Here is a 21,366-nt window from a genome sequence, read left to right on the forward strand (position 1 = left end):
TAGCGTACAGCAGCGCGCCTTCAGCAGATCTCTATCTGCGACAATGGAACCAAGCAGCTACAGTTAGCATGAGCGCTAACTGCTAAACTGTATACAGATCGGCGGTGTTAGTCTCAGCCAATTAGCGTGTCGCTTTCTAGAGCTGGGTCCAGGGAAAAGCAATCGATCCACGATGACGTTATTGCGCATTAGTTTCCGCGGAGGTCAGCTGACAGTAGAGGCAGCACACGTGACAACTGAAACCGAGCAGCTGTTTACATGAGAAAAGGAAGTGTCCAAAGAGCTTCGACAGCAGATTTATTCTTCTTTTGAAACTAAAATGTCTTCTTAGCTCACAGTTAGACCTTTAATCCGGTTTCTCCGGTCCCGGTTCACCTCGCGAAGATGTTGGAAGCGGATCAGCGGCTGCAGGCTGGATCCACGGAGGTAGCTGTGATCCCGGAAAATCAGCACTGTGGTGATGTAGCGGACGTACGGAAAGCCGAGCTTGCTCCTGGAGGCTCCCTGCTCGGATGTCTGGGGGTCCGGGGGCAGCTGGTGGTGTGGGACCCGGCGGACAGAGAGGCTTCTCCGGCTGCAGTGGAGGGCAGCTACCGAGAGTGAGTCAGCAGGAACCGCACAGATAGTGACTGTGATAACGCTGAATAATCTCCGAGTAACTGGTTTAACATTAAAATGCGTTGGATCTGAGACATCCTCTGTTTAAACTAGAAGCCATCAAACAGAGCTCCTCCTGGCACTGTCCAGCTAACATTTAACTGTGATTTCTGACTATTTGATGTTTGCTAAAATATCTACATGATTTGGGTAATGTGACACACACACAATAAGAAAATGGGCTGAAAATAAATGCATGTATTACTAAAACACCAACATGTGTTTGTATGCTGAAGCACTGCAGTGCGTGGCTCTCTGTGGAGTGCAGCTGCACAAACGGAGACAAAAAGCCAGTAAAATGCCTCCAAAGACAGCTGATACTGCAGCTGGAGGTCAGCAGACGTCCTCCCTGTGCTGTGTCGGTTAGTGAGGGCTGCCCAGGACTGCAGGTAAACAAGCAGATTTTCTAAAAGTTTCTTTCTGCTCACAGTTTTTCGTGGGAGGAGGTGTCCGTCCACTCTCGGGGAGTCGGCGGCTTCAGGCTGCTGGCTGTGGGATCTCAGGGTGACCTGAAGCTGCTGGAGGTCAGGGCTGAGCGGTCGGCCTTCACCTCCGTTCTCTGTGTGTGTGAGTATCCTGCAGACCGCCTGCTGCAGACCATCAGAGACCAGGACCCCAGTGAGTACCAAAACCGTCTAGACCACCCGCGGCTATTAACGTGTCGCATTAGCTGACCGAGTGTTTGCTCCCAGGTGTGAGCGAGCTGCAGGCGGTGCAGGTGTTGTCCTTTGTGACTGCCCGCTGCTGCGCTCTGCTGAACTCTGATTGGCTGCTGCAGCTACAGTGGCAGCAGGAGGAGGAGGAGCCTCAGACGTTATCCTGCTGCAGAGTCGAGCTGGCCGACAGCGTCTCGTGCTCTGCTGTCCATCACTGCGTCTCCATGGAAACCCTGTTTGCCCTCAGCTCCACTGGACTCATATGTATCCTTCACGGTCTCACTGCTACACACTGAGAACATGGCTCATGACTCACACACCGTCCTAAACAGGTCAGCACGAGTAACAGTGTGCAGAAGGTCACAACACCAGTAAGTGCATCATAGCACGAGATCAGGGCAAATGTGCACTGACGGGCGGTGGAAGTCCTGCAGATGATCCCCCAACAATAACATAATTCATGAAAACAGACATCGCTGGGTGATTTCTTCCTGCAGCTGCTGCTGTTATGGTCCATCCCAGTACCACGTCCTCCTTTGCTGCATCCACGAACCTCTTCTGAGGCCTTCCTGTTTTCCTCCTGCCTGGCAGCTCCATCTTCATCATCCACTCTCCGTCCTCTGCACACGTCCAAGAGAGCGTCCCTTTAGTTAAGAGACAGGAAAGAGGGATGTGTATCGATGATGGAGTTCTCCTTTTTATGAAGCATTTAAATACATTCCTCTCAAATTGTTTGCAGTGTAACTTTCATGAATGCATGAAATAAAGCGCCTCGTTTTTGTCCATACATCCTTTTCTTTAACTCCACCCCCTCCAGCTGTGTGCAGCGTCTCTGATGGCACTCTGCTGGCCAGCGTTAGCCTGCCCGCCTACCTGAGCTCCAGCCCAGCAGAGGACGAGCTCACCTCTTTCCCCTTCTCCTCCTCTGCCTCCTTCTGCCTCCTCCAGGTGTCGGCTGATCTGAGCACAGCCGTGGCCGTCACTCAGTCCCATGCCGCCATCGCCGTCGACCTCAACCACTACTTCAGGTATAAAGTCAGTGCAATGACGTAGAAGGCATCTCGATGAGTAGTGTCTGTGTTAGAGTCTGTTTGTGGGGATTCAGGTGAAAAGCGTCACATTAAAGCCATAAAGTGCTGAAAAGATTCTCAGAATGGTGACAGAAGCAGAAACGGCGAGGGCGGGGTGGATTCGTCTGCGGCGCTCTGATCCTGTGCGTGAGGTTCCCGGCTCAGCTGGAGGAATATTAAACCGATTAACTGCATCAAACAGGGAAAATCTAATGGCGCCGACTCGTCTGCGAGCTAATCCCGCTCTGCACTGCAGAGACGGCACAGAGCAAACTTCAGAGTCATGATCTGTCTTTCAGGATGTTTCCGGACCACCTGCTGTGCGCCGCCCCTCGGTCACGCCCCCCTCTTCAGCCGCAGCACCCCAGAGACCAGGACAGCCTGTCGAGCTCCAGCTTCAGCGTCTCAGCCCTGGGAGCGACCTTCAGCACCGACCGGTAAGCTGCGGAGCGTCTGGATTTATGAGCTGTGACCGAAACTTTCTTGATTTTTGTTTGTTAAAATAGTTATTTATTTTAAGAAAGGTCCACCTCTGACCTTTCACCTCTGACCTCAACTCCAGCTCCTGGGAGGCTCGTCTCAACTCCATGTACAGCAGAGCAAAACAGGCCACTGCTCCTTCCTCCTCCTCCTGCTTCTCTTCATCTCAGCCTCCCAGGACCTCCTCTTGGTTCTCCTCCCTCCCCCACCTGGACTCCCACCTGGCTCCATCCTCGTCCCACAGCAGAGTGCCTCCGGGGGGGATGACCGTCACTTTCGCCGTCCCCGAATCGTCCGCTTCATCTCAGCTCACCGTCTCTGAGTTCTCTGCTCTGCTGACCTTCGTCCGCCCGGGAAACCAACAGACCACAGTTGCATTGTGGGATATGAAGTACGGGAACGTGAGATACCACCAGGCGGCGGGCGAGGCAGCGCCGGTCCAGCGCTGTGGAGAGCGGCAGCATCGGCTGCTGCTGAAGAGTAAGTCGCCGCGCTCCAGGTCACTGTTGCTGTGATGGCCTCAGCAGCCCGACAGGGCGCCAAAGGTTCACACGGTTACTCTGCACAAATGAATCCAACTTGGTTTTTTGTCCAAGTAATTTTCAAAAACTTGCAGTTTGTGTCGAAGCAGCGCGATCACCTGACAGCTCGTGTTTCTGTGAAAGAAAGGAAAGACGGCAGGGACCGCATCAAATCAGCAAGCCCCGCCTCCAGTAACCTCACATCCTGTGTGTGTGTGTGTGTGTGTGTGTGTGTGTGTGTGTGTGTGTGTGTGTGTGTGTGTGTGTGTGTGTGTGTGTCAGAGGCCGGTGTGTTCCAGGTCCTGTTCTCCGTATCGCAGCAGGACTTGCTCAGCCGGTTGATGTTGTTCGGCAGCGCGGCGACAGTGGACGCAGTCTGCCACCTGAACAGCTGGGGGCGCTGCTCCATCCCCATCCACGCCCTGCAGGTAGCAAACAGCTGTATATCTAATTAAACCTCGTTCTGATCACAGGAAAACATTTTTGAGATCTTTGATGGTTCTGTGAGAGAGAAAATCCTGAAACAAAAACCTCTGTTATCTATTCATTAAGAAAAGTAAAAACAAATTCTACTTTGTTTCCACTGTTTATGACATTTGCATCAAACAGTTTGTCTTCTTTGTTGTTGCACAGACTGGACTGAAGAACCGTCAGCTGGACACGGTCGATTTCTACCTGAAGAGCAAAGAAAACGTCCTGAACCCTCCGGCGGCAGCGTTCAGCTCTGCTGATCAGCCCGCCGCCTCCACGCTGAGCCTCACAGACAGTACGTGCACGCCACGTTACAAGCACACGTTTTAGATCACAAGCAGAGAAGCGTGCAAACTGCTCGCAGATGCACGTGGATGCCGTTGAATGCAAATCTTCCAAAACAACTTTCCCTGAAACGAGTTCAGGAAAGAGTTTGTTGGTGCTTATTACACGAAGCAACAGCACAAAGCATCGTTCAGTTTAACAACAAGTCTGTAACATCAGAAAACACATAATCTTAGAGGTAAACTGCTGTGATACAAATATCTGTCCCCTTCCTGATTTCTTATTTTTTTGTGATATCGTGTGTGTAACGAGCCGTCGCCCCTGCAGGAGTGCAGGAGCTGTGTCCCGCCTTAGACCTGCTGTGTTCGGCCGTCAGAGACTCGAACAGCGAAGCTCAGAGCCGACAGTTCTCCGAGCAGCTGCTCAACATCACCCTGAGCTTCGTGAACACGCAGATCCGCTCCGTGCTGTCCAACACACACCGTAAGAGAACAAGCACACACACACACACAGAGCATTAATACAGGTGTCCGAGTTGACGCTGCTCTGCTGCGTCTGCAGACGAGGACTCGGGCGTGCAGAGCTGCATGAACGTTCTGGATCGATACGTCGCCGAGCTGAGGAGCTACATGAAGAGATTCCCCTGGGCTGCAGGGCCCGATGTGTCGGCTACCAGAGCTGCGGCTCCGGCCGAGGAGGAGGCTCAGCGGGACGAGTGGGAGCAGCTCTCAGCAGAGGTCAGATTTAGACGCTTTTCTTTGGTCCCATAACCGCAGTAACCTTCCTGTGATGCTAAAAAAATGTGTGAAAATCTGAAAAGTGTTGTTCTGTGTTCATGCTGCAGGAAGTGGTCCATCAGTCCATCCTGACCAATCAGATCCCAAGAGCTCAGGCAGTCCTGCGGAGGCAGAACCGGCCCGAATGTCACCTGCCGGCTCTGAGGAGGGAGGGTCTGCGGCAAGTTTCCTCCTGCCTGCGGCGCCGAGACCTGCAGACCGCCAACACGCTCCTCGCCAACATGGTGAGAGCAGCTGACATCACACACGTTCAACTACAGGTTATCAGGAAAAGAGCAAAGATGAGCCTCATAGAAGAGAAGTAAAGACAAAAGTACCGATTGTTTTTTATCTCCTGTTCGAGCAAACACGACCAACGTTTCTAATAATGTGGCCGCGGGTGTAGGAGTAAAGCCTGTGGGCCAGTTTATCTGCTCTGGGATCTGTATGATGTCACAGAGACTCTGAGTCCACAGTCTCAAACGGAGCGGGGCCTGGACCCCGGCTCTGCGAGCCGATTCGTCGATCCTTTTTGCGTCGAGGCTGAGCGGTCTGTGTTTGGGTTTGCAGGGTTTCAGTGTGAAGCAGCAGCTCCACCTTATCTGCCTCCACACGGATGACAAGGAGCTGAGGGAGCTGATGGTGAGTGTGGCGTGTTTCCCGCTATTTTACTTTGAAGCATGCTCTCCGTTTGTTTCTGTGAATGTTTACGTTCGTCCCCGTCCGACCTCTAAACTGTTCCTACTTGTTGCACAGGTGGATGAGCTGTCCAGTCGGAGTTACTTCCCAGAGGAAGAGAAGGAGAGTGTCGAGTTCATCGGGGAGATGGAGAAGCTGGGGTCGCGGCCGGCTGTCCGCTGCACAGGAAGTACCTCGCATCAAGGGTAAACAGCTGCTTGCTGAATCCACAGCACAGAGTTCCACCAATCAGAGTGGCTCTCTGTCACACTGCAGACGTCTGTGTTGTGGACGTGTTAGCTCCTGTCTCTTTATGCACCGCCCACCCAAAAACCTGCTTCTTTCTGATTGGTCAGCTTCTGGAAGCTGACCTAGTAGTTAGTATGCTGCACAGATGTTACAGCTTACAGCTAAATCCTGAGCTTTTTCAGGGTCATAGGTAGGGCTGTGACTATTTTGATAGTCGACTAATCAGATCATCATCCATTGGACGTAAACGTACAGCTTCTTGCACCAGCAGCATCTGCTCTTATATAACTATCATTAGCTTACAGCTTTAAGTGTTTAAGGTCTGTGCTAACTAAAAATAAAGACAAGATGATAGTTTATTAAATTTTAATGAAATTTGCAGATTGTTTCGGTGAAGTTTAATAAACTCCTTGCTATCTAAAATATAACAGGACACCGGAGTAAATTCTCCAGCATCTCACACTTCTGATAATCAGCTGTCTGCTTGACGTTTATTCAGCTGTGTAAAAACTATAACTTTAATCTCAGACAAACTGATTTACTCAGGAACAAATAAAATACTAAAGAAAGCCAAACAATAAAATTAAGTTATCTAAGTGACTCATATATCATGTTTAACCTGAGTAGCGAAAGACGGCGGTGGGTTTGAAAACGATTTGCTGGGAGTCCGGTGTTCTCACAGCGCTAGTGACCTAGCCCCCGGCTAGCTATCGAGCTAGTGGGTAACAGACGTCTCCGAAAACGTCGGAGCGCTTTTGAAAATATGTGGTGTCTTGATAAACTGAGCAGATATTTGAGGTTTCCACAGCTACATTCTCACCTGAAAATATGTTAAACGTTTATTTTGTGACCCAGAAAGAATAATAAGAGTAATATTAAAACTAACTAGCTGCCGCCATTGTTGGAAACTGAGCAGGGCTGCGCTACGAATTCTGGGACACAGCTTCTTCTTCTTCGGGGTTTAACGGTAGCTGACATCCTTGTACATGCAGTGCTGCCATCTTCTGTTTCAGTCCGTTATTACACTCTTAAATCCTGCTACTTATTCCTGCGTCTTTTGGGATCTTACAAAGCTTCAAACGACGCGTCGACTATTAAATCAGTCGTCGACGATTTTAATAGTCGACGTAATCGTGACTAGTCGACTAATCGTGGCAGCCCTAGTCATAGGTAACACCTGGGTAAGATGTGTAAGGGCTCCATCCTACAGGTGGGATTAATGTGAGGAGTTTCAGACTTTTCCACAGTCTGTGATGTGACTGTGGTCACGCTGAAAGCCTAGTTTACTTCTAACTGAAAAATACACAAAGTTTCTGCTCTATCAGCTTCCATCAGTAAAAACATCCACGTTGGCTGATGGGCTTCATCATACCAGTCATCATAAAGCAGTCAAATATTACATTATTTCACATTTGATCTCAAACACTGTGAACACATTTATGGAAAATCAGGTCTGAATATTCCTCGGAGGTCTTTGCTGTCGTGTAGATGCATAAACTGTAAATGGAAAATGGCACATTCACCGTCAGGCAATCAGCTGGTTTTAAAGCTTCATGTTTAACCGCCATGTTTGTTTGTGCAGCCAGCAGACTGCGAGCATCACACAGACACCTGCTAATCTGTGACATCCAATCACAATGCTATAATTTGACTGGACAGTCTGTTGGCACGGTAACCTCACAGCAGCCATATTATTGGTCAGGTAGTTGCATTATAAATGCTCTGACTCTGCTTCCTCCCACCGTGGTTATGAAGGACGAACAGACATTAATTCTCCTCAGCTTCCTCCTCAGCCTCCTGTTTCATCTTACAAACATCCCCATCCTGCTCTCAGCTGCTTTGTTTCGGCTCTGTTTTTGTTACCTGCCCTCCTCTGAACCCTCCGAATTCTCTCTTTATCTCCTCTAACCCGCCCCTCGACTCTTTCAGACGTTAAACCTCTGAGTAAACACAAACTCTTTGTTTTTGACTTTGAGAATCCAAAAACTTTCCGGGACTGTTCGGATGGCTCGTAAGGAGGGAGGCGGTGAGGAGGTTCTGAAAGAGCTGGAGGTGCAGAGGAGGCCTCGGGAAGACGAGGAGGAGGAGCGGGGGGGTCTCTGGAGGACACTGAGACTGGACTGGGTGAAGAACTGGGACCAGAGCTGCCGGACAGCCGTCCTCCTGTCCAGACTGCAGCACGCAGGTAGAACCCGGGTCGGGGTCAGATTCTAATAAGTCTCCGTTCAGTGTTAACCTCCTTTTCTCCGTTAGAGCTCAGAGCCTGCGACGCTTCAGTGCTGTGGCGTTATCTGACCGCCCTGCACGACCAGCGCCGCGTGGTCGACTGGATCCAGAATACGGAGACCTCTGGCACCCCCCGGTGGCCGGACTTAACCCCAGAACTGGTGAACGACAGCACGGCCTGCAGCAGCTACATGAGGGAGAACATCCTGGACCTGCTGGCCAGGTACAAACACAGACGTTTGTGCACAGGTGTCCTGGTTCATCACAGCTCCACTGTGAGCAGCGATGAGGTCACCTGCATCCAAAAGACCAAACTCTGACCACACAGACGTGACCAGAAGCTCCCGTGTACACCGGGACACCGCACGCCCACCGTCTCCAGTTTAGCCTGATACCAACCAGCATATCAGCTGTGCAGCTGGCACGGTGCAAGAAAATAACCACAGGGTTTTATTTCCTGCAGGAGAGGCGTGTTCATCCCGGACGAGCTGGCACACCTGGAGCAGCTGCTGTGGAGGTTGGCTCAGGGTGGAGGCGTGATGTCTTCTTCTCCTCCCATCCCTCAGTACCGCTCCCCCCTCGGGCTCGACCTCCACGGCGTCTTTATCACCTTCTGTCTGGAGCACAACCTTCAGTACCTGCTCTACACCTACCTGGAGCACTACAGGTGTGTGATATGATGTGATGTAAGTGCTGATGATGGCCCCGCCCCTCCCTGAGCCTGCTTCTGTCTGAGGTTTCTTCCTGTTAAAAGGGAGTTTTTCCTTCTCACTGTTGCCAAACTCATAGGGGGTCACATGACTGCTGGGTTTGTCTCCGTATGTGTTGTTGTTGGGTCGACCTTATGGTGACCCCATTATGAGCTCTGGCCTCCTGTCCACAGACTGACCCCCAGAAACTGCTCCCTCCTGAGCAGTCAGAGCCTCTCTGAGCGGCAGCCCTGGTTCGAGATGCTGGTGCGGATCCAGGAGATCACCAGAGATCTGTCAGGTGGGAACCGAACTCTGCGCTCTCAGTTTGAGCGCGTTCCTCGTCCTCCTCGCTCCTCAATCCTTTCTTCATCGTGCTTTGTCCTCGTTCTCTGCTGCAGATCCAGGACTGGTGTTCCAGGCCAGTCTAACCAGTGCTCAGGTGTTATTACCTGGCAGCCAGGCGTCTCTCAGCAGTCTGCTGTTAGAGGGTCACAGTCTGCTGACGCTGGCCGCCATCATGTTCGCCCCCGGAGGAATTGACCAGGTAAACTCTGCTCCTGTCAGGAAGCTGCTGCTCTGTGTGGAAACAAAACCCTGACAGGTGTTAAACATGAAGAAGGGTGGAGGATGAAGTGTTTCCTCGCCGTGCTTTCAGGTGATGGCTCAGGGTCAAAGGTCAGGCAGGTCAGAGAGGACGGTCGACCCACAGCTGCTGAAGATGGCGCTGGCCCCACATCCCAAACTGAGGGCCGCCCTGTTCCCTGCCGTCCCCCGAGGAAACGGCCCGCCCTCCGACATCTCCGTGTACCACCTGCTGCAGGTAAACGCCCACCCGTCACCTGCCAGCTCATTAGTATTCACCTCGTTATTGTCGGTATTCTGACGGCCCGTTGGTGTTTCCTTCCAGTCCCTCCACCCTCTGGACCCGTCCAGGCTGTTTGGCTGGCAGGCAGCAAACACCCTCAACTCCACAGGTAAGACCCGAAAGCCAGCACGAAGGTCACGGCTCAGGTGGTGACAGGAAGCCCCACCCCCAAAAACCTCTGAACTTTGGAAACTGAGAAGCAGAAAACAGATGTTTTCTTTAAATTGAGTGTGACTGTGATCTGTGGTGAGAGTAGGAAGCAGGTAAAAGATACCCTGCAGAGGGGGAGGTGCTGTAGAGGAAGGGAGACAGGTGGAAAGGTGAAGCTGCAAGGAGCAGAGGTCGTGAAGGCGGTGCATGTGGCGGAGGATGAGCTGAAGACGTTTGACATGTAAGATTTTAAATGTTCCTGTTTGTGATGATTCTCCACAGAAACATCAGAGCTGCCTCACTTCTCCAGCCCTCACCTGGTCCAAAGGTTCGCTCTAAAAGAGAATCTGGACTATCTCTACTTCCTCCACCACGGTCGGCCATCTTTCGCCTACGCCACCTTCCTCGTCCAGCAGCTTAGCGGCAGCGGGGACGTCAGGCTAACGTGAGTACCGCACGCTCGTTTCAGAGCTTCTGTGAGGAAAGTGTAATGGTGCGAGGACACCACGCAGGAACATCGTCCTTCTGCTAAGCATCAGCGTCATGTGTCCCAGGCTGCAGGAGGCCTCGCGGCGAGCGTCCAGGTCGGCCCTGCAGCGTTTCAATGCGCCGTCTGTGGCGTCGGCCGCCGTTTGTTTCTGTGAGCTGCTGGGAGTCTGCAGCCTCAAGCTGAGGGTCGACATCAGAGCCATGAACGCAATCCTGCAGCACTGGAACCAACGCAACACACACAGCAGCCCGACACAGCATCTGCACACTCTGGGTACACACACACACACTCACACGCACACAAACTCACACACACACACATTCTTACAGAAGTTCACACATATACATAAAATGCTTTATGTATATGGAACAGGAAGTAGCCCGATGCCTTCAAATGTGTAAAGGGGAAAATGAGCTTTTCTATCAGGCTGTAGTTTGAACATGGACTCACTGTGGCGCCTCTGCTGGACATTAGAGGAACTGCAGGTGTTTGCTTTTACATTTCCCCTCTGCTGTCTCATTAAGTGTCTAAAGGTGTGAAACTGGTGGAGGCGGAGCCTGGAGCAGCAGAGGAGCTGATTGGTTACCTGGAAGCTGCAGTAACAGACGGTTTGGAGCAGAGAGGCATCAGCAGGTCAGCCCCGCCTCGTTGATGCATTGTAGTGTGACGTGCTCTGCAGCTCGGAAATGTCTGAAATAGACTTTTATTGTGTTATTGAAGTATTTTTTAAACAGGAAGTACAAGGCTTGCTTCCTGTTTTTGTGTAAAGGTTAAATGGGCACTTCATACACCTTAAACACAGGCTGAGGTTTCTGTGTGTGTGTGTGTGTGTGTGTGTGTGTGTGTGTGTGTCAGGTCGTCGTACGAGGCGGCTCAGGAGTGGGCGCTGGCCGTTCAGTTCTGTCAGCTCCACAACCTGCAGCTGAGCTCCGTTTACCCCGCCCACTGTGCCCATGACGGACAGTTCATCCACTTCCTGTTATTTGTCCAACTGCACAACTTCCCGCCTCAGCAGGTACACACACACACACACACACACACACAGCAGTACCCTCTGCACGGTCAGCCTGGCCCTGCAGGTTCATAAACATTAATCTCTCTCAAACATCTACGTCTGGTTCTTCCTCCAGGTGAGGTCGCTAGCAGCTCAGTTTGGCCCCACCCTCCAGGCCCACCTGAGCTTGGCGTTTCAGGACCTGCAGGTTTACTGTAAGCGGAAGAGCTGCGACTCTGATGAGCAGCATTCGGTTCTGAGAACTGAGGAGGCGGTCTCAGGGAGCCCGGAGCGCCCTGGGGAGATGTTCCAGGTGCTCCTGCAGAGCCAGGAGGAGCCGGCACCCTGCAGATACCTCCTGCAGGAGGCGCTGGTGCAGCGCTGCCCGACGCTGGCGGTACTGGCTGCCTGCATGCAGGTAAGGGAGCGAAACACACCCAGCTATCCTTTCCAGTCATTATCAAAGTTACAGGGCTCAGCTCAGGAGGTAGAGCAGGCCGTTTGCTAATCGGTAGGTTGGTGGTTTGATCTGTGCTACGATACATCGGAGCAAGTTACTCTCTGATGCATCCAGTGGAGCATGAACAGTGGAAAACAAGTTGCGTAAAACTTGAGCAAGTGCTCAGAGAGAGTGCTGTTTGCACCTTCACCTGTACAGGCTCCTCTGTGATGCATGTACCGCAGTACAAACATGTTTGAAACCTGATGTTTTCAGGGAGCAGAGCTGCTGCCGTGCCTTTGTGTGTGGGTGCTGACCTCTGTCGATGATGTCACCGCCAAGGAAGCCACCTCCCACCTGGCTCAGGCGCCGCAGCATCACGACTGGACCGTGCACGACCTTTCCATCATCTGGAAGACGCTCCTGGGCCGGAGCCTCGTGAGGCCCCTCCTGCGAGGCTTCGAGCTCTTCCAGAAGGTAAAAACACGCCTCAGTCACCATTGGTCTGACCGCTGCAGTTGTGGTCAACGTTCAACACTTCGTCGCATCAGAAAAACAACAAACTCGTTGTTTTTCCGTCTGACTCTCAGGACTGTCCTCTGGTGTTGGTGCTCAGGATGTTTGAGCTGTGCTGCGACTACAGAAACTTCACTGAGGCCAAGTCGAAGCTGCTGGACTTCCAACGGACCCTCATCGCTGTGAGTCCGGCCGACTGCTCCAGTGCCCGACACAAAAGACAAAGACAGGCCTTCCTCATCAGTCCATCCGTCCTTTAGTTTACCTGAACGCATGTTTTTCCTCATCATCTGTTAGCGACCACGAGAACTGAGCTTCTGTTTTTAACTTTTACTCTGTCTACGTCACATTTGTCAGCTACTTACAAACTGATTTCTCACACTTGCTGCTGTTCCAGTAGATGCTGGTGATTATTGCTCTGAACTGATGGGTCATTCAGGGACAGAAGCCCGACCCAGCAGCTTTTTAAACAAAGGGTCTCTAATCTGCCTCTCTCCTTATGTAGCTGAGAAACGGTGGTCCTGCGCCCCCTGGTGGCCTCCCCCTGCAGTGGGTTGAGAGCCAGGCCTCGGTGCTGCTCCTCACGATGCTGCAGCGCTGCTCCTCGCAGTACGACATCCACCGGCTGCTGCAGCTCCTTGCCGACGTCGACAAACTCCTCAAATCCAACGGTGAGCTGTGCCCGACGGTCTGCAGCTACCCGCTTCATCAACTCTCTGGAAGAACCTGAGTTTCTCATTTTCTCTTTCATTTGAAGGTCCAGATTTCAGGAAGCTGAACCAGCTGAGTCAGTTGCTTCAGGGGTCAGAGGTCAGCATATCTCCCAGGCTCCTGCAGAGCAGTTCTCCCTCCGTCCAGCAGGAGGAGTTCCAGGCGACCGTAGACGCTCTGCAAGCGAGGGGGTGCTACAGCCAGGCGCGACAGGTGGCCCAGCTGGCCGGCCTGCCCGTGCACCGTCTGCTGCTCAGCCAGGTGCGACCCACCTGCACACTCGGTCTTCTTCGTGCATGCTTTAAAATCTATCATTTATCTGTGACGTCTCAAAAACTGATTTACTGACACAGAAGACGAGAGGTCCTGCACACCACTGAGAGTCGAGCTCTATTTCCTCTGTTTGGTTTGTTGTAAATGGGGCCCAGTTTACCCAGTATAAAGTCTTTGTGCTGTGTGGCTGAGGAATCTGAGACGCTTCCCTTTAAAGTTAACAGCAGCTTCCCTCGGTTCTCCTTCAGCTCCTTCAGGAGGTGAGCTCTCAGAGGTCCAAGCGGCAGTGGGGCAGATTCGAGACCCGCGCCGGCTTCTGGAAGAAATGTCACGAGCAGCTGGAGGCCGACGCCACCGATCCAGACCCCGCCTCCCAGTTCTTCCTGTCGCAGGCTGAGGCCGGCGCTCCAGGGTCTCTGGAGGCTCCGGAGGACCTGCTGGACATCCAGGAGCACTGCCTGCTGCTCGGGCTCGCCGCCCACTGGCTCTCCCGGATCACCCCGGCTCCCGTGGACAAACTGGAGAGCCTGGAGAAAGAGCAGTGGCTCAGCCGGATCCGCAGACGCATCCTTACCGTCGCCATGGAGAAGGAGAGCGTCTTTAACCTGCCGCCGCCGGCCGTCAACCCTGAAATGAACACGCACAAGGCGCTGATGAAGGAGTTCTCCTTCTCCAACATAACTCAGCTGAACACCGAGGGGTACCTCGCGCTGGAGGGACTGCCCGGTCCCTCCGACGAGCAGGAGGAGCCTAATGCTGAGTCGGCGCTGAGTCCAGAGGAGAGGAGCGTTCTGGCCGCTCTGATTGGTCAGCTGTTAGACGACGGCAGCATCCATGAAGCCAGCCGGGTGTGCCGTTATTTCTCCCTGTACCACCCGGACGTGTGGCTGGTGCTGCGCTGCCGAGGCCTGGCATCCGGAGAGCTGAGCGACGAACCGCCGGAGGACGACTCTGAAGCTCCCGCGAGGGCAAGCATCACGAGCTGTAAGTGACCTCTGACCTTCAGTTCACATAAAGCACATATCCTCCGAGCAGAACTTCCAGAAAACAGATTTTTTTAATTAAGCACAAAATATTGAAGCTTTTGATGCTGTATATTTATTTTTCTCAACTGCATTCCAACTACTCGTGTAATAGGACAACATGCATCTGTCCATCTTCTCCCATCTGTCCAAGTCTTTGTCTTTGGGGTCAGCAGTAACGGTAACCACCCACGCGACCCTCTCCCAGCTTGGTAATGTTGTGTTTCTGTCCTGGGTCTGTGCTGCTCTCCTCCTGGTTGGACATGCCCCAAAAACACCTGACCTAGGTTCATCCAGGACACATGTCGGTCAGATCCCCGAACCACCTCAGCTGTGGAGGAACGGCAGCTCCACTTCCTGCTGCTTCCATCTGTGGTGTCGTCCTTTCAGCTCATGGAAGTGCAGTCGGAGGTCATCGCTCGATGAACCCAGCAGAACCACATTATCCAGAAAAGGCAGAGATGAGATCCCGAGGCCACCGAACTCAACGACCTTTGACCTTTAACTGCCATGAGAAATCCTCTCCATCCTTGTGTTGTCCTCAGGATTCCCATACACTTGTTTGCCACACACCTAGGGGTCGTTTTTGACCCGAACACACCACAAGGGTTCAAATCTGAGACGAGTCGGTGGCAGAGCAGCTCATAAATACACGTAGGACTCGATGCGGGCAGCAGTTTACACGCTGGGCACAAACTGTTATTGTTTTTAATCCAGTAATTACAGTATGAATACCATCTTTTCCAGCTCCCTCAGTCAGCAGCCTGTCCTCCTTTGTGATGCTCCCCCTCCCCGAAGATGAGGTCGCCGTCCAGCTCCAGAAACTGGTGGATCAGTGCCGCCATGGCAACAACTACTGCAAACAAGTCCTCAGCCTCTACCAGCTCTCCAAGGTATCTAACCGGCTCCCGTCGGGTGATTTGATAACGTTCCTGCAGAACCGTCTGCTCTGCTCGTTTCTTTATAAAACTGTGTGAAGTTTACCGGAGTGTCCGACCCCGTCTCCTCAGGAGCTGCAGTGCTCCTTCAGCAGCATCTGCAGGGAGGAGCCCTGCTCGGTGCTGGAGAAGCTGCTGCTGTCCGAGCAGCCGGAGCGCTTCAGGAAGGCTCGGGCCTTCGTCAAAGCTCAGGGTCTGTCTGCAGACGCCGTGGCTGAGCTCATTTCCTCCGCTATGGTTCAGGCGCTGCTGGCCTCCACCCAGGAGCTGCAGCCAGGTGAGAGAGCACGTCTCAGGTTTGAAAAGTTCTCCAGTGTTAGGCCTCAGCATCCAGGTAATGTGTGTGTGTGTGTGTGTGTGTGTGTGTGTGTGTGTGTGTGTGTGTGTGTGTGTGTTAGTGGTGGAAAAGCACATTTTCAGACCGTTGGAGGGCAGGGACGCGCTGGTGCAGCTGATCAAACTATGTGACGACCCGAACCTGGTGGGACTCAAACTGCTGGAGCACCTCAACTCTGTTCCTCTGAGGGACCTGAACTGCAGTACGACAAACACACATGCGCGCACACACAAATACACCTCGAGTGTAAAGAGCTGTTTTGTTGTGTTCTGCTGCCCCCAAGAGGCCACAAAGCAAATGAACAGTGTTGGTTTCTGAATAAGAAGCATGAAATGTTCTTGATTTTAATGTTTACCTTGTTATGGCTTCGTCCTGTCATGCACACTAATGCACATTTACACACGTACTCATAAACAGTGACAAAGTATAAAAGCTTCATATGACAAACTGTGATAATAAAACTGTGGGATGAGTTTTGCACATGTGCGGTTGGACTTTCAGAGTCTGATCAGGATGCTTCAAGTTCTTCCATTTCCAGCTGGGAGGTGGTTTTACGAGGCTCGGCGTCTTATTTTGAAAAGAACTGCAAGCCCCCTTCCTTTTTGTCTCCTGTAGTTGTGGAGCTGCTGATCGTGGCGCACGACTGTTTCAGTCTCACCTGCAACATGGAGGGGATCGTGAGAGTGCTCCAAGCCGCCCGTCACCTCAGCCACACCTACCTGGCTCCAGGAGGGCACTACAGCCTGCTGGTGAGCCCCCAAACACAGATCCACTGTTCCCCTTCATGCTGGTGCTGCTGCACGCATGTTAATTACTGCGTCGTAGCGTCCCGGTGCGTACACGTCGTGCCAGCTGATAGAAAAAAATGCTTGAGTGATTTGAGTGACTATCATTACACAAACCAGCCGTGGATACTTTCTACTCAGTTACTGGGTTCAAAGTTGGATTACAGACGAAAAAAAGTAAGTTTTCCTGTGTGTGTGTGTGTGTGTGTGTGTGTGTGTGTGTGTGTGTGTGTGTGCAGGTCCGTCTGCTGACAGGTATCGGCAGGTATAACGAGATGACGTACATCTTCGATCTGCTGCATCAGAACCACTGCTTCGAGATGCTGCTGAGGAAGAAGGTGGACACAGACAGAGGACAGGTCAACACACACACACACACACACACACACACACACACACACACACAGAGTTGCTTTTGAATGTGGATCAGCTCTAACTGATCTCAGGTCAGCGTGCAGCCTGTTCCTCAGAGAAAGTTCAGAGATTTGCTGCTGAGACGAGCGAGTCTGCACACGAGTGAGAGCCAATCAAGAACCTGACCTGTTAAACCAACGAAGGATTAAAATCAGCAGAGATCAAGAAGAAGCGCAGCTGAATCTGCTGAGCTTCAGCTCATGGATGACTTCAGTAAGAGCTGTTCCTGCGCTCTGATTGGTTCTGACTCACTGGTCTAAGGACCTTGGAAAGAAGAGCGTCCGGACTTTAAGTTTCCTTGGAGACGTTTCATCCGAGAAGCTGTACAGAGAAACCGTCCCAGATTTAAGCCCTGTGAGAGTGTCCCCCCAAGAGGGTCACGGACCCCCTATTGATCCTCTGCCTAATCACACGAGCCGAGGTGTGAAAACAGGTGTGGGTCACAATCAGCCAGGGTTTCAGGTGAAACCTGGCCCCATCATGTGACTCACTGAGGTCAGAAGGCCCAGGATGTGAGTGGGCGTTAAGGCGCCTGGGAAGGATCTCAGAACTGGATTATAGGTGGCAGACAGCTGGTGTTGTAAGCCCCGCCCTCTGTTCAAAGATGGTCGCTCACAGTGGACACAGATGACACAGTTCCTCTGAGAACTGAAGAAGCTTCTCGGATAAAAAGTCTTGAAGGAAACTTAAAGAAGTCCGGAGGCTTTTTCTCTCCAGGCTCCTCAGACAACGATGAGCGGGACGACTGAGGACCTTCATAGACAACCCTGACTGGCTCTCACTGTAAGGGCGGTGACAGGAAAGAGTAGAAACAGGTCTATAATAACTAATTACTGATGATTCTACCTGGGTACATGTGAGAGCACTGCAGAGAGTTGTTGGTCTGGAACAGTCGGATGGGGAAACATCCTGCAGCGTGTCCATAAGTCGAGTGAACTCACGCTGTCGCTCGCTCCCTCGCTGCAGAGCTCCAGTCTGAAGTCGGCTCTGCTGGACTACATAAAGCGCTGCCTCCCCGCAGACAGCGAGAAGTATAACATGGTGGCACTGTGCTTCACCATGAGGAGGGAGATCGGAGAAAACCACGAAATAGCCGCCAGGACGCAGCTGAAGATGATCGAGTCTCAGGCCTGGGGTGAGCGAGCGCCCGCTGAGAGCCGGCCAACGCCAAAAACTCACCAAAGCCTCCACGATTGGTTCTTTCCTCTGGTCTGATCCCAGTCTTACTTCCTGTGTTTCAGTCATCACGCCGGAGCTGAAGAGCTCATTGGCCAAAGTGCTGGGTCTGCTGAAGGACGCGGCAGAGAGCTTCTCCAAGGTACCCGAGCTCCTCCCACAGCTTCCTGTTCCTGTCTTTAACGTCCTGAGAGGACCTGACTCTGTGTGCGTGTGTGTGCGTGTGTGTGCGTGTGTGTGCGTGTGTGTGCGTGTGTGTGTGTGCGTGCGTGCGTGTGTGTGTGTGTGTGTGTGTGTGTGTGTGCGTGCGCGTGCGTGTGTGTGTGTGTGTGTGCGTGTGTGTGTGTGTGTGTGTGTGTGTGTGTGTGTGTGTGTGTGTGTGTGCGTGTGTGTGTGTGTGTGTGTGTGTGCGTGTCAGGATTCGTGTGTGCGTCAGGCGACTCGCTGCATCCGCACAGCTAAGCTGGTCGCTCTTCAGCTCCACTTCCTGAATCAGGGATCAGACCTGCGCATCATCAACCTGCGACCTGCTGAGCTGCTGAGCGCCGCCATGGCGCTGCCGCGGTGCTACCAGGTGGGTTCCTGTTGTCCTTCCTTCCACAAACCTCCACCTGTCTGAAGCAGCAACTCCATCACTTCTTGAAGCTGATTGGTTGGAAGCAGGGCGCTTCAAATTTAAGGACTTGAAGAAAAGTTCAAGCTGTTGATTTGTTCTCCACATGTGATCCCGGGACTCGGGAGGTGGTTCTAATGTTGCGTACTATCGGCGGAGCCGCCATGACGGTGTTTCCTGTGTCTCAGGTGTTCGTGGTGTCGGAGGCGTACGGCTACAGTCCGGACTGGGCGGAGATTCTGTACCAGAAGGTCGTCCTGAACGGAGACTTCGGTTACCTGGAAGAGCTCAAACGCCACCGCCCGCTCACCTCCACCCTGTTTGAGGACATTTTCAAAAAGTAAGACTCCTACCACAGAAAAACGACCTGACAACAGCCAAAATTTGACGTGGACTGACCTGCAGTGTGTGTGTTTCAGGCTGGACGGCGCTCCCGGCAGCGTCACCTCCAACGTCAAGCGCCTGCTGACTTACTGCGACAACGTGTACAGCCGCTACAGGCTGGCGTACCAGCAGAACCTGCACGACATCACCAAGATGCTGCTGCAGGACGCCAAGACATCGAGCTACCTGAGCGACAGGCTGGGCAGCTGATCGTTGCCTGGCCGCAGCATCGTCGTGATCAATAACCGCCAACGACAGGAAACACTGTGGATGTACAGGATGTGTTAGTAGAAAAATGCCGTGTGTCCTTCTCACCTGATGGATGATTTCTTTCTCACTGGGTGACCAGGATTTAGTTTCCTGGCTCATCGGTGGTTAAATAAGCACAAAGTCTTTGTAGAAACACATGAACGTGAACATTAAACATGCTCTTTCAACTACTTTGGGTGTTTCCTGTAACTCCAGCGCGTCCGTGTTCAGTAAGATCAGATAAATCTCGACTTTCACTCAGACATCTTTCACTACACTTAACTAAAAATGCTCCAGCAGCATAAACGCAGTGCATTTCATTACAGCCTCCTCTGCCACCATCCACCTGTCAGGCCACGCCCCTAATAATGCAAACCTTCAGCATAAACACCATTCAGACCGCTGACTCACCACCGCACAGTTATGAAGAGAGGAGCTACCCACAGAGGCCAGAGCTGTCTCGACCAGGGGCCTGGCTCGCTGCTGGAGCCCCTAGTGGACATTAGAAGAACTGCAGCTTTTAGCACTTTAGCATTGGCTTCATTTTTCAGTTCTGGAAACTGAGTGAATAACTTCAAAAAGGAGACATGCATGACATCTCACAGTCCCCACTGCATACCATGTCTCTGTAGAGGAATAGAAAATAGAGGTGGTGCACAGGTGAGGCCAGGTGGAGTAAGGCCCAGAGTCACAGGGATGTTAAATGAGTGTGAAATGAGAAAAGTCTGGAACCCAGCTGGCTCCACGGCAGTGAAACAGCCTGAAATTTCAGGATGTTTTTGCCTGCAGCTCCTCGCAAACGGTCGTGAGAGGCAGTTCTCTCTTCCTCCACTAGGTGGCAGTCCAGGCCTGTGTAATGATCAGCTGTTTCAGCTCCTCGTGTCATTTCCTTTGAATGTGTTACAGCATTTGTGCTCATCTCTGCTGCAGGCAGAGCTGGTAATAAGCTGCAGAGTGCACCGAGCCTGCTGAGCTGAGGATGCTGGGATTAAAAACATCTGCGCAAAACTCAAATATTACCAGAAATATTACCAATAATCAGTGTTTCAGTGTCTGGCTGCATACAGCTTATAAGGCTGGTACCTGATCCAGGGGATTTACCTAGACCAATGATAAACTTTCATATCTTCACAGTCTGTGCCCAGCTGGGTGATTATTTAAAGAGGAATGGGTTTCTTTTATTTAAAGTTCAGAAACAGCAGCAGAGAAGTTCATTACTGACAGGAGAGTCACCTCTGCACCGAGCGAAGCCCCGACACGGGGATCAAAACAAAGATTACAACACGGAGCTGGTGTTAAAGGGAACGAAAACTGAAGGCTCTGCCTCCCATTCTACTTTTAAATACTCTAGGAACAACAAGTAAGCCTGCAGAGCGAGAGCGAAGCGCTCTAATAGGGTGATATGGTACTACAAGGTCATTAAGATGAGATGGGGCCTGATTATTTAAGACCTTGTATGTGAGGAGCAGGATTTTGAATTCTGGATTTAACAGGAAGCCAATGAATGACATCCTGATATTAATGAATTATAGTATTGGGGGAAACCTGTATAATAAAAAGTCCCATCACAGAGCCCTGAGGAATGACTAAGTCTTTGTCTCCATGCGTAAAGCTTCTCGTTGTGTGACAGCAGCGATGGATCTGTCAGGGCTGACTAAACTCAAACAGACTCAGGATAATCATCCTGGCCACAGTTTGGCTTTAGTTTGGCAGACGTCGCTCTTCTCTCTGTGCCAGCCGCTGTCTTTAATGGAGAGAGTCATTAAGAAAGCGAGCTAATTATTCAGCCCTCATTAGGAAATTAATCAGGAGTTTGTATCACGCTCAGCTGAGCGGAGAAACGCCTTCACGCTGGGGACTCGACTCTTTATTCAGAGTTTCCATGACAGTAAACAAAATGTTGACATGCTGAAATTTAAAATGACTTTTAATAAAAGGCAGTTCGTGTGCAGTACCGCTAACAGCCACTAGATGCTGGCTGTAAAACCCAGGGTTTAAATATGTTTGAAGTCCTTCACACGTGTCCATGTGTGAGGAGTGTAATCTTTAATGCCATGCAGTGCAGACAAAGGACACCTTGTGCTTACATGTGAGAAGCTGGCAGGATGTAGTTGGTGCTCCCGCACCACCGTCAGTCCTCATGGATCTTAACATCCTCCAGCTGTCAAAGGTTACGGTTCAGTTAGACTAGATGAGAAGTAAAAATCATTGCATTGAATTTATTTTACTGGCGGTTGTTCAGAAGTTCA

General features: G+C 51.8%; 1 protein-coding gene across 1 annotated transcript; it reads left to right on the top strand.

The window, feature by feature from the left end:
* Positions 1-384: 384 nt before the first annotated feature.
* On the top strand, positions 385-19,308 carry spg11 (SPG11 vesicle trafficking associated, spatacsin; the record flags this gene model as incomplete). The annotated part of the gene is made up of 40 exons (XM_082540123.1): positions 385-599; positions 1,088-1,275; positions 1,350-1,577; positions 2,131-2,341; positions 2,683-2,820; positions 2,946-3,343; positions 3,667-3,812; positions 4,018-4,150; positions 4,468-4,623; positions 4,702-4,877; positions 4,985-5,161; positions 5,487-5,558; positions 5,673-5,800; positions 7,820-8,028; positions 8,097-8,292; positions 8,533-8,736; positions 8,953-9,059; positions 9,160-9,305; positions 9,417-9,581; positions 9,669-9,735; positions 10,059-10,221; positions 10,331-10,539; positions 10,791-10,899; positions 11,122-11,281; positions 11,397-11,678; positions 11,976-12,176; positions 12,290-12,397; positions 12,721-12,886; positions 12,973-13,187; positions 13,448-14,183; positions 14,969-15,114; positions 15,232-15,436; positions 15,558-15,698; positions 16,112-16,245; positions 16,521-16,640; positions 17,662-17,830; positions 17,937-18,013; positions 18,290-18,445; positions 18,673-18,824; positions 18,904-19,308. The coding sequence occupies 40 exons, from the start codon at positions 385-387 to the stop codon at positions 19,076-19,078; spliced, it is 7,284 nt and encodes a 2,427-aa protein (XP_082396249.1). The 3' UTR covers positions 19,079-19,308.
* Positions 19,309-21,366: the final 2,058 nt, after the last annotated feature.

Source organism: Aulonocara stuartgranti (genome assembly GCF_965226115.1).
Source record: "Aulonocara stuartgranti genome assembly, chromosome: 7".
NCBI classification, from domain to species: domain Eukaryota; kingdom Metazoa; phylum Chordata; class Actinopteri; order Cichliformes; family Cichlidae; genus Aulonocara; species Aulonocara stuartgranti.